At 41.4% G+C, this 15,733-nt stretch overlaps 1 protein-coding gene across 1 annotated transcript in view; it reads right to left on the bottom strand.

Annotated features, from left to right (window-relative positions):
* The window catches only part of LOC104542111 (dedicator of cytokinesis protein 10-like), a gene marked incomplete at both ends in the record, with an annotated part of 29,034 nt that overhangs the window by 13,007 nt on the left and 294 nt on the right, over nt 1-15,733 (bottom strand). Inside the window, 7 exons of the mRNA XM_010186323.1 lie at nt 2,663-2,755; nt 3,469-3,534; nt 4,156-4,343; nt 7,134-7,213; nt 8,379-8,501; nt 14,304-14,386; nt 15,003-15,125. Of these exons, the coding sequence (XP_010184625.1) occupies nt 2,663-2,755; nt 3,469-3,534; nt 4,156-4,343; nt 7,134-7,213; nt 8,379-8,501; nt 14,304-14,386; nt 15,003-15,125 (756 nt within the window). The remainder of the gene's footprint in view (nt 1-2,662; nt 2,756-3,468; nt 3,535-4,155; nt 4,344-7,133; nt 7,214-8,378; nt 8,502-14,303; nt 14,387-15,002; nt 15,126-15,733) is intronic.

The raw sequence follows: 15,733 nt of genomic DNA, 5'->3' as shown, positions 1-15,733 counted from the left end.
GTGTAAGATGAAAGAGGACAGAACTAAAGAGTGATGGACCATGTTTAGACGTGATCGCCTGCACTCTAGCAGCCATAAATAGCCATCACCATTCTCATTTTCAGGATGACCAAACCAAAAAACTAAAATGACATCTCTACTATAGCTTTGTCATAATTTCATGGCAAAGACTAAGTAATAAAGGCTGAAGTGAAAATAAACTTTTATTTATGATTTCTGCTCAGTCTTAAATCCCATACCATGTCATCCATGTATCCCTACAGACTGGCTTTAATGTGTTATTAACCTATTGGAATAAAAATACAAAGTAATCAAAACATGTTACCACAGGAAGTAATAAAAAGACCCCTTGTCCTTGTGAGCTATGATAAAGTTTATTCAAGGTAATCCTATGCTTAGAGTAAGGATTAGAAATGGTTGAAAAATGCTTCCAGTGTTAAATCAGCTTATAGGTAATAATCTAATACCATAAACATAGACGTGAAATGGGTATTCAGACATGGACATTAAGACAACTTTCTTAGTAACATACTACAGTCTTTTGAGGACTGCACTTGCTGTACTATGAATATTTAGGACAGGTGCACACCTCTTGCAGTCAAATCACAGAATCACAGAATGTCAGGAGTTGGAAGGGACCTCAAAAGCTCCCCCAGTGCAACCCCTGCCAGAGCAGGATCACCAGACCAGGTCACACAGGAACACAGCCAGGGGGGTTTTGAATGTCTGCAGAGAAGGAGACTCCACAACCTCTCTGGGCAGCCTGGGCCATGCTCTGCCACTCTCACACTGACAAAGTTTGTCCTCATGTTCAGCTTGAACCTCCTATGCTCCAGCTTGGGACCATTGCCCCTTGTCCTGGCATTGGACATCCCAGAGCAGAGCCTGGCTCCTTCCTCCTGACACTCGCCCTTTACAAATTGATCCCCAGGAATGAGGGCACCCCTCAGTCTCCTCTGCTCCAAGCTCAAGAGCCCCAGCTCCCTCAGCTGCTCCTCAGCAGGAGATGCTCCACTCCCTCCATCATCTTTGTGGCTCTGCTGGACTCTTTCAAGCAGTTCCTGTCCTTCTTGACCTGAGGGGCCAGAACTGGACACAAGATTGCAGATGTGGTCTGACCAGGGCAGAGTAGAGGGGAAGGAGAACCTCTCTGCCCTACAACCACCCCTTCTCATCCACCCCAGGATGCCATTGGCCTTCTTGGCCCAAGGGCACATTGCTGGCTCATGGTCATCCTGCTGTCCTCCAACACACCCCGGTTCCCTTTCCCCTGTGCTGCTCCCCAACAGCTCAGTCCCCAGCCTATACTGGTACATGGGGTGGTTCTTTCCCAGATGCAGGACTCTACACTTGCCCTTGTTAAATTTCAATAGATTTCTCCCAGCCCAACTCTCCAGCCTGTCCAGGACTTGCTGAATGGCAGCACAGCCCCATGGAGTGTCAGCCACTCCTCCCAGTTTTGGGTCATCAGCAAACTTGCTGACAGTTCACTCTGCTCCCTCGTCCAGGTTGTTGATGAATATATTGATTAGTACTGGTCCCACTACCAACCCCTGGGGGCCTCCACTAGCTACAGGCCTTCCACTAGACTCTGTCCCATTGACCACAACTCTCTGACTTCTTTCCTTCAAGCAGTTCACAATTCACCTCACTACCACAAATCAGCTATTAGGATCTGAATTCAGCTCTTTGGTCAAGCTGAAAGTAATCTGCTCAAACCAGATGTCTCACCATCATCACGTGAAGGACATTTTCAGACGTGTTAAAACTCAAAACACTGCTCACAAAGGAGTAGCGGGAGTTCAAGACCTCTGAAGATGGTAAGGCTTTAAGTTTCACCTCAGTTTCTAAACACGAATCTTAAAACTGATACTTCACATGTCGTTGTACATTATCGGCTGGTCTTGCCTCTGCTACTTTATCAAAGTAAGTTTTAACTGAAAAAGGAAGTTGTTCCAATATCAAGCCAACAGTTTGGAAACAACGGCTATACACTACTGCTGTTTGCCAGCCGTATCACTACACACAGAGCAGTAGTGGAAAATCCAGAATAGACACGTGACATTCACAGGCCATCAAACACAAAGCTCACCTGCGGAGAGCCTGAGGAATCAATATCTGGAGATGGTGAAACACAAAGATGCCTGTCCAACTAACATTTGGCAAAGGCCAAATGACCTCTATTCTATAGCTGCATCCTCAAAAGCACCAGCTAAATGACTTGCTGCAGCCACTACACGTCACTGTACATTCTCTGTAGATCACTGGATCAACAAGAATGCCCCAATGCAGATTTTACCTCTCAGAGAGAGAGATTTGTTCTGACATTTGGCTCCACCCTTCAACATAATGCTTACTGTTTCCATTAAATTTAGAAATGCAGCTGGACCCTTAATATAATCCAGACATGCATTTTAGAGAGCTAGACTGTTCCTAATTAAGTCTACAGCATCTTAACTGTACTCAGAACATCTCACAAGAGGAAGAATTCACTGAGTTGATTTAAGAAAAAAAAAAAAACCAAACCAAATTGTGAGACTGTATATAAATCTACATAACACAGGCCCATCCAGATACACAAGCAATTGCAACAGAAGTATTCTTTATATATATTTTTTCTGTCTTATTGGCAAACAGCTAATGAAAGAAAAAGCAGACTGACCTCATCATAGAAATCAGGATTCTGGGAATGATGTAGCACAGCAGTGTAGGCTGATGTTGTAAATAATGGTCCACCCGGCTTCCCATAAATACACTGATAAAAGTAATATGCTTTAATTACATTGTGAAATTCTGCTGATGATACTAGTCTTGGCATATTTAATATGCAAGTACACTGAAAACACTATCATGTAAGATTGATAACTACTTTGATCAAATATTAAAAGAATATTAAGTGCTCAAACCTGTAATTTTTTTATACACACTTCCAGTAAAATTCCATTGATTCTGTGAATATTACACTCTACTAAGCAATGCGGACTCCTCAGACTTCTTCCTTGCTATTATAAATTTCAGAGTTTTCTGCAGAAAGCTTTACAAAAGCTCTTTCACTTTTATGCAGTTTAATACACAATGCAATACTTTAGCCCTTGGTCAGTAGCAAAGTTAAGAATTAAGTCTGCGGTTCTTCTAATTTCGTACTCTTTTCAATCAAGCGTCCTGAGTGAGAAATGTAAAGTAAGCCATAAATTTTAGAATAACCAAGTTGCACTGTAAAGACAACGCTCAAGTTTTCTAGTATTGCCTTCTTTCCCCTCCTCAGTCAGAAAGCTGGCATTGGAAAATGGCAGTGTGAGCTGGAATCATTACGATGAGCTGGGATGAATCAGAACATAGTGCAAATGTAGAAGGATGCATGACAACTTTCACTCTTTAATTGTTATGGGTTAGCACAGCTTTGATTCCAGCGTTTTATAAGTAATGTCCTCAGAAACATCATCCTCTGAATATGGCCCTGTGCCTCACCTTCAGTGGCTTCGCTCCTTCTTCATCAGAGCTTCTAAATTCAATGCACACTGTTATGTTCCGTGCCTGGAAAGACAGATCAGAAATGGGGTAGCAATAAAAACACAGGCAAATTATAAGGGTTGAAATAAGCTCTTCTCAAAATCTAGGAGAAACATGCAGATGGTGTATCAACATTTAAAATGCCATTAAGTCACAGTGATATCACCAGAAATAATATTTCCAAGAAGAACTGGCAAATGCAAGCCAGGCCTCAAGACAGACTGTGTAGACGCAGATTATAAAGTGACCAGCACTTACCTATGTCCTGTCCTTAATTATCTCTCAATCACTATGAAAACGCAAGTGGTACTCAAGTTTCACTTAAGAACTATAAGTATTATTCAGATTAATTTTATCTGCACGCAATATTTTATTAAAATACAGCCCTTCTGAAAACTGTGAAAAACCTATTACCACATTATCTCTCTTTGAATCACTGTCACAACTGAAAATTAATCCATAGATTCATTTCATTAAAACTGTACCAATGTCTTATGCTTGGACAAACTGAAAAAGATCAAAAGCCAAGTCAGTGACTTGCATCACCATTTTCCCCTCCTTTATGATGAGTATCCCTTCATTTCTATGAGAGCTCATGCAGTACACTACTATCCAATGCTGGCCTGAATTGGTCACATACTGTACCTTGTTGAAGTATTTTTGGCTATCATATTTGAGGTGTTTGGGATATATGTATATTTGGTTCTTGTATACTCTGTAAGGTCGAGAATATTTTGTTGATTCCTGTACAAACTCCTCAACTTCCACTGTAGGTTGATGTTCCTTTATGTCATTAAACGGCTTGATTGGAATAAAAGACGAAGTTACACAGTCTTCAAAAGAATAGAAAAGAAAACCATCACACACTACATTTGGTTTTACAGTCTTACGACTAAGAATAAATAATATTGAGATGAAACATGTCAAATCCTGCCTTAAAATGCATCCAAGTTACCTCAGAACAATTACAATATATCATCCTTAGGTGGTTTATTTCACTTGAGCTAAACAGTACAGCACTGGAAACCTCTATTGACACATGGTATTTGCTGGCATTTGATGGCATAACAGCACTATCGGTATACAGACAGCGTCAACAGAATACACTGAAGTGATGCTATTTCTAATTAATTTTACAGTTCAATATCTCATTTAAGTTTTTCTATTATCTAATAACATAGCAAATGAAATGAAGAAACAAGTAGTGCAGAACTAGATTAAATATATGATGCAACTGGGATAATGGGCTCAAGAAACAGAAGATGAAAATAAGCACTCTGTCACCCAGAAGGGGAGAGATTAAAACAGACAGAGCACACTCTGTCTGCCTGCCGTTAATTTAGTGAGACATTTAACTTCAGCATAAAAAACTCCAGGGCTGTTGGCACGAAAGCAGCTGAGAAGGGTCACCAACTTAGGGACGTCCCAAACTATTGCTGGGAAAAGCAATTTGAGGGTTCTTCCTACAAATTTGTTCCTCAAACCCTAGAATAACTCACAGGGAAAGCCTACCAATTTGTGGTGAGGAAGCCAAAAGAAGCTGGTGATCCCTCAAAAACATTTTGCCCATTTTTACCTCCTTCTAAACTACCACAAGTGGAAATTGCCCATTTCAAGATAGTGCAGGTCCTCTGCAGCCCAAGTTGATGGGGGAGAAGCAGCTCTGTGCCAGCTACAGCAGGGTACACTGAAAACTTTCTTCCCAGCTTGCTGCCCACCAAAATATGAATGTGTCCGATTGACTTCTACACTCAGTCAACAGAAGTAGACAGATGTAGCTCCTGAATTAAGCTGGAAAGATACATACATGAAAACTTTTGTCTTTCCCAATCAGAATTAGAAGCATTAAAAGGGAACAGCTAAATTAAATCACTTGCAGTTGTCAGCCAGAAGCGATCACCGCCTGCTGCAGAGAAGCCTGGAGATGGCTTATTCTCTCCAGCACCAGCAATAGCTCCCTGTGGATGATCATGCAAATCCCTCTGTTGGTCAGTGAAGATACAAACTTCTAAAGGTTTACAATTCTGCTAAGATGGGCAGCTTTCTGTTTGGGCAAAGCTCAGGGAACCCATCTTAAAAACATGAGGATGCATTAGGTCTTGTAACTCATCCAGCTGCCCCTCAAACATGATTTATAAGCATTCTGATTGTATCCAATTTTTATCATCATAAACTTTATTTTTCCTTAGAGAAGTCCAGGGACCAGCCCAAGGATGCACAGGAATGCACATGGAGGCAACAGCCCAATTGCTGCCAGCCATGTGGCTCTCAGCTACAAGCAAACCTCCGTGACTGCCCTCCACGAGAACAGAGCCTCACAGTTCAGGGGTTTAATGGATATTTTAGGGGGGAATGCAGAGGATGTAGCAGTGACAGTACCTGCTGCCCTACTGTCAGCTTTGAGGCCCCGACCTTCCAGCACAAGAGACAACAGGCAGGGACCACACAGGGCTGGTGGGAGCTTCAGGAAGCTTTTCCTTTCGTCCCCTTTGCTAGAGCTATGCGAGTTTGACTTCCCCCTCCACACCCCCATGCAGTAGAAAAGGCAAAAGTTTTGTTTCAGGTTAAACACTGTCAGACAATATTCTCTGATACACCACTGGCTCCAGCTCTTGTAGTTGTAGTAAACAAAATCTTATAAAAACAAAGATCTACTTCTGTTGGCTAATGAAAATTGATGCTGATGTGAACCAGGGTCGTGCCAGTTCCTGAAGACATAATCAGACTGGCAAATTTGTGACAAGATCTTTGGCCAACTTCCTTCCAGTGGCTTTTCTTGGCAATAAAGAATTTTAGCACCAGCCTAGCACAACCTATTTTGGGTGGGATGGAGGTGTTATAACAGAACTGGTTACTGCTATTACAAGTCTTCCTTCAGAGCTGGATGAAGTCAAGAAGAGTTTTCATGAAGGTTTTAATGAATTCTACAGCATGGAAGTTTTCTGGTGCAGTTTTTAAATCATTTTACAGCCTCATTCAGAGTAAGACAAATTTTACCCATACCAAAGAAATGTTTAAGCTGTTATTCTTTAGTGTGAGGGTATTTTCATTGACTTTCCACAGGAACTGGGCACTTCACTGATTATAGACTTCAGAGGAATTCAGTGGTCCTGAACTTTTTGCAACAGTGGGTCACAAAAATGTGGTCCTTGAAACAAAATTTTAAAAGAGATAAAGGATCCAGCTAGAAGCATCTTTCTTAAGCAGTTCCTGCACTGATGCCAGAGTGGCATCTGAACGAAGTCCTCCATCCAGTCTGCATTCTTGAAACCTGCTGCATGTCCCACACTTGCTAATTCATAGAGGGTAAGAGCATCACAGCCCATCACCAGGGCAAGGCTATTAACCTCAAGCTACAGAAGTCCACTCAGCTCTTTGGCCTAATCCCTTAGAGACCAAAAAGTGGTCCTTGGATTTTCATCATGTGCTGGGGTGTATCTGGCCAGGCAGAGGATGAAACAACAGATGGTGTAACTAAATGAAAACAAATCAAGAACACTTCCCTGCAAACATTTTTCTATACAACAACAGATACTTTTACCAGAACTGTCTCAAAGGCAGCTGCAAAGCTTCTGACAATGTCCTATTTAATTATAGTAATTAATTATAAAGTGGAATCATACTTGGATGTTCCAAAGGAACACAATCAACTGCAATCTCCAAACAGCCAGGTATAGTCTGTATTTTGCTAATCTTCTCTGCTCTGCAATGAGAGAAATTAAAAGTTTTTAGAAAACTAGAACAGGTGAGATGAGACCCATCACAGGAGTTAATCTAAAATTAATAACAGAACCTGATTTAAAGTATAAATATATATTGAACACATTTAACATACACCTATCAGCTATTAAACTCAAATCAAATGCAACAGCAGGAAAGAAATGAGGGGGTTTTGCTTTGTTGTTTTGGTTTTGTTGTTTGTTTGTTTTTCTTCCTTGGCCTCATTCCTGCCTTCTCTTCGCAAACAATATTACACCATACTTGGCAGATGAGGAAGAAACTGATGAACCAAATCTCATGAGAATTAACTTACCCACTTTTTCTTTCTAAAATCTAAATGAAATATTCTCTAGAAGGAATTCAATGACCACTGAGGTGACTTCATAGCATCATAGCTTCTATAGCTGTCCTGCTGCAAAGGGACCAAGACGTATTCCTTGTGCCCAAGCAATCTGAGAAGTGCCAAAACTCAGATACTAAATTCCTTTTATCTAGGAGATGCTTTAGACAGACAAGTGCAGCAGTGGTGACTCTGAGAATTTCAGCTAAGTTTTCTGACCAGTAACAGTAAGATGACACAAGAGGTTAAGGACTCAATCCAATTCCTGTATGGAACAGGAGAAGTTAATTAGATTAATTCATTTCTAGGCACATTTAGAGCAGAAGGGACAGGAAGAAATTCACGGTTCAATTCTCACGTCACTTATCCAGTATAAACAAAGATTCTGCTCTGGAATTAACCTGATTTACACCTGGGTGGAAGACTATCCAGCCAAACTGCCATTCATTAATTTACACACTGTCAAACATTTGGAGAAGTATCTTCCTTCCAATGTCCGCTCTGCAGTTTGTTGTGGAGACTCCAGCAAACAAAAGCAAGGGGTGAGGATACCATTAAGGAATGCTTTCTCATTGTTTTGTCTCTCTTTTTTCTTTAGGTTATAACAACGCTGATTAACGTGCCAAATGACTTTTCAGTTTTCCTGGAAAGTCCAACCTAAAGCACTCTTTGGCAGGTCATAGGGTAATGTGAAAACCACTAATTTAATACACTGTGTTAAATGAAGAAAAAAAGCTATAAAAATTATTCTGTACAGCTTTATAAAGCTTTTACCCTTTCTCAAAACAGATTAAAAATTGTTCCTTACCTTCTATATTCTGCTATTAGTTTAATAAAATCTTCCATGGAAATCTTATTACTTTCTTGCCTGAATAAAGGTGAGAATCGGGAGTCTCTGTCAACATTTCCCTGATTATCTTTAAAAACCGGTCTACAAGAAAAGAAAAAAGACGTGTTAATAAAAACTCACCCAGATATATATTTCACATTTGAAATTGGCACATTATTATTTAACAAGGTTATGATATGAATTCTGACACAAATTTAAGGGCTCCCTGCAGAGCTCCACACAAGGCAGCTCTTCTGAGCTGTACATTTGCAGGAGCATAGGCAATTTCAGTTCACTGGCATGTGCAGTCCCAGTCCTACAAAGACTTAAGACTTTGTTTAATCTTCCACGATGCAGACTGTGCCCACTGACCTCAGGTGCAGCATGCCTGCTCACAGCTCAGAGTTGCTGGAGTTTCATGCTAGACCAAATCACCATCTAGTTCAGCATCCACCACTTTCCCCCCCTCTTCTGTAGCTAAGCCTCAGCTGAGAAAGCTGGAAGTGTACAGCACCACACTGGAGCCAGCTCTCTGCTCCTCCCTGCCCCTCCATCACCCTGCCTGCAACGGAGCCTCCTCCAGGCTCTCAGCAAGCTCCTGGGGCAGCCCCAGAGAAGCCATCCCTGGCTAAGAGCCACTGCCCCCAAGTCTGATGGGACTTCATAATTTTGCTCACACATCAAGGACACGACTCCTCTCTTCAACAAAGAGCCCGGCTCCTTATTTCAAGGAAGCATTTTGAAGAATTCACTACATCATTAGGTAGTTTCATCCAAGTTAGTATCCAATAAAAATAATGATAATTTTCAACAACAGCAATCATAGCAAGATGTCGAATACTGACCGCTACATCTCACTATGTAAAGAAACATATGCTTTTGCAGAACCAGGTCAGAGACCTCTGCTGAATCTTCCTATGCATTAAATCTGTCCTGTGTCCTCCAGGAACATGAAGCCAACTCATTGGCGCTTAGTGTTCCTTCACAAAAGTAGTTAGTGGAGCATCAACTAAATTATTGGTGAACCAGCTACAGAGTGCCAAATGAAAGTGAAAGAAAGGATATGTGTCTGTAACTGGGAACGTAAGTATCAGCTGTTGTGTGCACAGGAAAAAATTCCCATATTGACACTTGCAGGATTTAATTAAGACATTTCATTGCTCTTTGTATATCCCCACACACTGGCTGGACTGGATAGTGTAACAGCTATCCAAAGTAATGAACCTTGGATTCAACTCTAGCATGCAAAAACATTGCTTAACAAAAGTAAAATGTTCTTGACACTAAGTGCTGTTCTGTGAATCATTTGGACAATCTTGCTTCCTTAATTTACTTCTCTGTTCCACTGCCAGTCAGAAGAAAAATTGATGCCAGCACAAATTATTGCCAGATACAAAATAATGGAGTAAACCTTTGGAAGAGGATCCCAAGGATAAATATAAATCCACCGTGTCTTAACTTAATGAACTGACACTATTTCATTTCTTTGTAACTGCAGATTCTATCAGACTTTTTGCCTCCAGCAGTTAGAGGGAATAAAGTCCACACCAACATGACATGTTAAATATCTTAAGTCATTAGAAAGAGACTAGACTTAATTTCTGGCAGCCACCCCTTAGTTTATAAATCCTATTAAACTGCTGTCAGAAAAAAAAAGAAAAAAAAAAGAGAAAGAAAACAAGGTAAGATTTAATAACAGTTACAGTATTGGTGACACTGTGATATTTCTTGGACTCAGCACTGCTTCCTTCTCCAGACTAACGGAGAGGTCTAAAACATTCAGGGAATGATTTCCGCTGTGCCATGGGGCTCTGCAGTGTGATGCTGAGCAAACCCAGGCTCTACTGGAGCTTTTAAACTAATTCCAATACAGGCTCTGGCACTGAGCAAACCACTGCTCAGCACAGCGGGGTGTAGGGGCACTTTATCAAGGCAGGTTTGGGGATGTTCATAGCATAAAAGGAAAAAGAACCAGGTCTGTGCAGGGAGTAGCTCGCTCCAGGTCAGTGGTGCTGAGCACTGAACACTGCCTCCCAGGAGGCTCAAGGGACATGGCATCATCACCTCCTTCCCTCCAGCCACTCTGGTGTGGAGTCAGAAGGGCTTTAGGGAGTCCTCCTGCCTACAGCCACTCCCCAGCATCGCTGCTCGCCGGGAATCACATGCCCTTCCTCTAGAACTGCTCCTCGTCAGTTCAGCAGCACATCCCAGCCTAAATAATACACTCAGGACAAAATTAAAGGCATGAAACCAAGTATTCATGGTGCAAAACAGATAAGTATTTTTATCCCTTCATCTTACATACAGTACTATGTTTATGTAAATCTCTTGCCACTACAACAACAATTTAGCTGTCCATTGAAAATAAGATCACCCTCCTTAAAAACAGGTATGTTTTATGCACTCAGGGAAGAGTTAAAAGGCTTTCTGCTGGTCAGACTGTACCGATTTCTTCATTCCCCAGGCTCAATAAAGCTGCAGAATTGCCAGAGCAGCAAGTATTATGTGTATTACGTCTGCAGTTAAGTAACCACAACCCTGTATTTCGCTAGAGCCTTTCAGGGTGCTGGGCACAGGTGGAGCAAAAGTGCTCCTTGTCACAGTCACAGTGAACATACTGAAGGCATTTGAGAGTTATAACTGTCATACCAAAGAAAAGGAGATGTAATAAAAGACTTTTACAACCTACAAGTCCAATATTTGTCTAGCATATTAACAATTCCTTACTGCTGGTTACTTATTTATCAGAGAGATTTTAAACAGAAAAATTTCACAGAACTAAAATCCTGACGAGATCCTCAAGGAGTTAATCTAGGGGCAAACAAATTAACATATTTCACTACAGAAATTGAATCATCATCTGAGTAGTTAAAGTATTTCTGTGATTCTACTGTTCTTTCATTATTATCAGAAATAATAAACAGAAAACGTAATACAATGTTCATAATTTAACATCAAGAAAGCTACTTTTAAAGTAGTGGCTTACGATTTGTGGAAAAAGTGCTCCCCTCCAGGTTTAGAAATCTAGTGTGAAGATCTGCAGCCACTATAAATCAGTGCAGCCTCACCATCTTCAGCTACATCAACCTATACCAGCTGAGCTGCACAAGCTGTTGAAGGATTCAATTATTAGGCTCTAACATGTAAAGTTTACGAGAGTGGAGAAGGTCTGAAGGAATGGCACAGTACAAAACCTGATCTCTGTGAGTGCAGTTCCCCCACATCCACAACACGTAGCTGAGGCACGTATTTGCAAACTGGCAGTTTTGGCATGAGTATGAGAGTGGAAGATGGATGTGACACGTCGTAATTCTAACACATGCTGTAATTATACCTGTGAGAGCATACAGACACCAGATCCCACAGAGGCCAGCAAGAAATCAGGGAGGAACCCTGAGTCATGCTTTTGAACGATGCTACCAAACCGGATGCCACATAAGCTAATTAAGAGTTTTAGTCAAACGCACAATACTCAACTGTCAAGATTTTGGCTTGCTGAATGTGTACGTAAAGATCACACTGTGGCCATCTGTAACTGTTTTAAGGGGGGAAGTTTCCACACAAAACCAGGAGTGTGGTTAATGCCAGAATGAAATAACTGGAAAACACATTTCCAAACCCAGGGTTTTGCTACTGATCATAGCCAAACCATTTTTTTCCCCTGTAGCGCGATAGCCTCCTGTGGAAACTTCTCTTTTCAAGCTGTGAAAACAGAAATAGATTTTATAGGGCCAAATTACACTTTGCTTTTACTAAAGAGAGTCCTGAATAATGTTTATGTATTAACATGTAAACGAGTGCAGAATTTGACCCAATGAAGTAAACGAACTCCTTGTGCAACATCACTGATACCAACAAGTTCATACACGTGGTATATTTGGTCAATGACTTTTAAACTATGGTACCTCCTAATGTGATTTATCATGATAAAGTTCAAGAGCTGATAAACACACCCAGACCTGCAGCTACGACTCTGGACTGAGGCACAGTACAACTTAATGTGCTTGAGCAGTAGAGCCGTGGCACACACACAGCCCAGCATCTGCGGACCAGTGACGTATGGCACAGCCTGCATCCTGCTTCTGCCTATGCCCTCTCATCAAGAGACAACTGGGGGATGCCACTTGCAGAATCCTATGAAAGTGAAATGCACTTCCTTCAAACTGAAGAAGAAAACCTTCCTGATTTTTCTTTTTTTTTTTTTTTGCCAGAAACACTCTGAAATAAGGCTTGCTGAAGATGCTGAAGAATGTTTTAGCCTTCTCCACATGCATGAGTGACGAGCTAGACTCAGAACTAGTTAAAGTCATCATACCACCTCAAGACAGCTACAACAATAACTGAGTTGCACCACTACAGGCAGGCAGGAGAGAGTTAATAAAAAGCCTCAAGTCAGTCTGATGCCAAGCCTGCACCTCTTGACATTGTACGGTCCATTACCCAATAAAAGTAGCTCTGTCCACCCCAGAGACACCCATCAATACAATTTTGATGAATGGTCCTTTGGCTACACAGAAGTAGTAAATATTACTGAGTATTCTTCAGCTTGCGGTGACAGATCAAAACACATTATCTGCCTTTCTCTTGAGCATGCACGTACTTCTGCTCCTACTGGATATTGACAAAAATGTCTGTCAATAAAAATAAATGAACCCGTCAAGTGGCTGTATTTTACTGTGTGTTTTCTTCTTTGCCATTTAAGCAACATATTCTAAAATCATAAGCATTCCCCTACACATGGCAGGGGAAACCGTGGACTTGTGGTGCTCCGTAGCTCCCCACCAGAAGCACACAGCTATCCCTCACGGTCATGGGCAATGCCCCAACGTGACTTTTTCACCTAGCACTCCACCTGGCCTGCCATGGTCACAACAGAAGCCACAGAGCAGAAGGAACGCTTTCAGTCGGTAATCAATAGCTTTCCTTTTGATACAGAATAGAAAATTATATATTCCCTGCTCTATGCATGGCAGAAAGAAGGGAGAGTTGTCATAGGGACACACAGGAGTGTCTCAGTCAGGTAACTCTCTCATCCCAGGGCAGCGGTAAACTGAGGAAATGATGTGAGAGTGAGAAGGAAAAACTGGAGAGAACAGAGGAATTACATGGAAACTTCAAGGGAGAACAGAAAGAAGAAAGCCATATCTGGTTTTGTGAGTTAATCTGGTAGAAGGCACAGAGGAGGCACAGAGGAGCCTCAGTCTTGAAGGTAAGACCAGCAATAAATTATCCAGGAAGAGAGAGAGGAAGAATAAAAATCGTTACTACTACTGCACTAAAACGCAACCCACCTGCCAAACAAGAAAATAACCTACTAACTATGCAGGTCACCCATGCAAGAGTAAAATGTAAGAGTACTTGAAACACAATGCCTCAATATCACCTTCAAGGCACTGCTTTAGTAGCATCATAACCTCCAAATCCTTGGTTAGAGCTTTCCTAAACCCTGACAGGCATCATAACAAGAACAAAGCTTCAGACTTGTGCACCTCTATTTTAGGTGCCATTGCAACTCTGTTTCAGGCCGTAATTCTTTGTAGGAAATTCTTGCCAGAACTGTGACTTCAAAATCTCTTTGGTAATATTTAACCACAAATCACTGGTGGAGCTCATGATAAACTGATATTCTGTCACCCACCTCTGCTACTCCCTGGCAACCTCACTACATAACTGAAGAAAAGATTCCACCACAGTCCCATTTAATGACAAAGTAACCAACGTCCAGCTGGGTGAAAAACAGGGCAACGAAATAAGGAAGCTGCAGGAGCTTCTGGGTTCCTGGACCACGCAGAAAGCTATGCTTAGCTTCAGGCAGAAAAAGTGGAAAAGAATAAAAGGATACAAGACCAAGTGCAGAATAAGCTATGAGATGCTTATGGAATTATAAAAAGAATTAATACATACCTTACTGACCAAGCAAATGGCATACGGTATTTCCCCAGCTTGCTGCAGAACTGTTTATTGGATTTTAACACTTTCTGCGCACACTACAGAAAAGAAAATATGAACTGTTTCATCAGTATCAGTATAATATCAGAAATGTAGCACAGAATACACCCAAGCACTCCTCTGCTGAAGAGGCTATAGTGTCTCCAAAACACTTTAGCCTGATGCTGTCCATAACAGAAGGTTCTGGGTGAACAGCAAGGACATCAAAGATGAATATGATGCTGCTGATGAATTAAACTCTGTCACTATCCCTTCAGTCAGAACTGTATTAGATACAATTATTATTCCAGTTTTATGTAATATACCCAATGCAGATGCACTGCCTGCTCTCAGAAACAGCTGCTTACCCCGAATTTGTTTGTATATGAAGTGCACTAACTCAATCGCTAAAAGATTTCTGAAAGATAACTTCACTCTAAGCCATAACTAGCATAGGAATGCACTGTGAATGAATTTGCATGCTGCAGACAAAAGGTACTTTGTCCATTGAGTCAACGGAGCACGGACATTTGCCTTCTTAGGCACAGGCCTCCTGTGAGCTTGTCCTGTTCAGCAACCACACACTAGTGAGATTTGTGAGCACAACCTGCAATGTCTGCAGCTCCCAATAGGCTGAAGCTGACAAAGAAGGAACTGATGTTGCAGTTGCATTACCTTAAAAGAGTCAGGATTCTTAATGTAAGGTTCAGCGCTGCTGGCAATGTTTCCCGTAAGCACCTTTTCTATTTTTGCCACTAATACAATCTCAGAATGAGGATTACTTATGGAGAAAAGAGCCTGTGGATAAAAGAGAGAACAGTTAAAAAGTATACAGCAATACTAGAGAAATGAAATACTGCCAATGCTCTCTGTCGATGCAAACAGTAACAAACCGTATTATTTGTGCCAGTGCTGAAGTACGCTTGTGCACACACAGCACACCTTGCAGACAGACTTACTCAAGTCAAGAAGCAGCACGACCACATCAGAACCACCTAACCCAACTGCTCCGCTTGGACAGCACTTAATTGCTGGCCTAAATCAGGCACACCTCAGGAGAATGACTGGGAGAAGAAAAGGTAATGTATGGAGTTTAGGTGTAACGCTTACAGCAACAGCAAGTATATGGAAGTACTTTGACATTAATGAAGCATTCTAGGCGTCGCTTTAAGTTGCAATTTTGTTTGGCTGGTTTGGGAGAGGTCAGCAAATGAACCCAAGGACCACAGGAAACATGGGCCATTTCTCTAAATAACAGAGACTAACTTCTTTTGAAGTTTTGATTGTTAATGGTTTTAAAGTCTATGCAGGGAGTTCAAAAATCAAGCATTTGTTCACAAGTACCACTGATATCCTTGAAAGCAAGAATCACAACTAGTAGTACAGACAAATTCTCTGATGAAAAT

The sequence above is a fragment of the Mesitornis unicolor genome, unplaced genomic scaffold (assembly GCF_000695765.1).
Source record: "Mesitornis unicolor isolate BGI_N332 unplaced genomic scaffold, ASM69576v1 scaffold2256, whole genome shotgun sequence".
In the NCBI taxonomy this organism is placed as follows: Eukaryota; Metazoa; Chordata; class Aves; order Mesitornithiformes; family Mesitornithidae; genus Mesitornis; species Mesitornis unicolor.
Note: the sequence above shows the minus strand (reverse complement) of the source record. Positions and strands in the feature narration are given on the sequence as shown.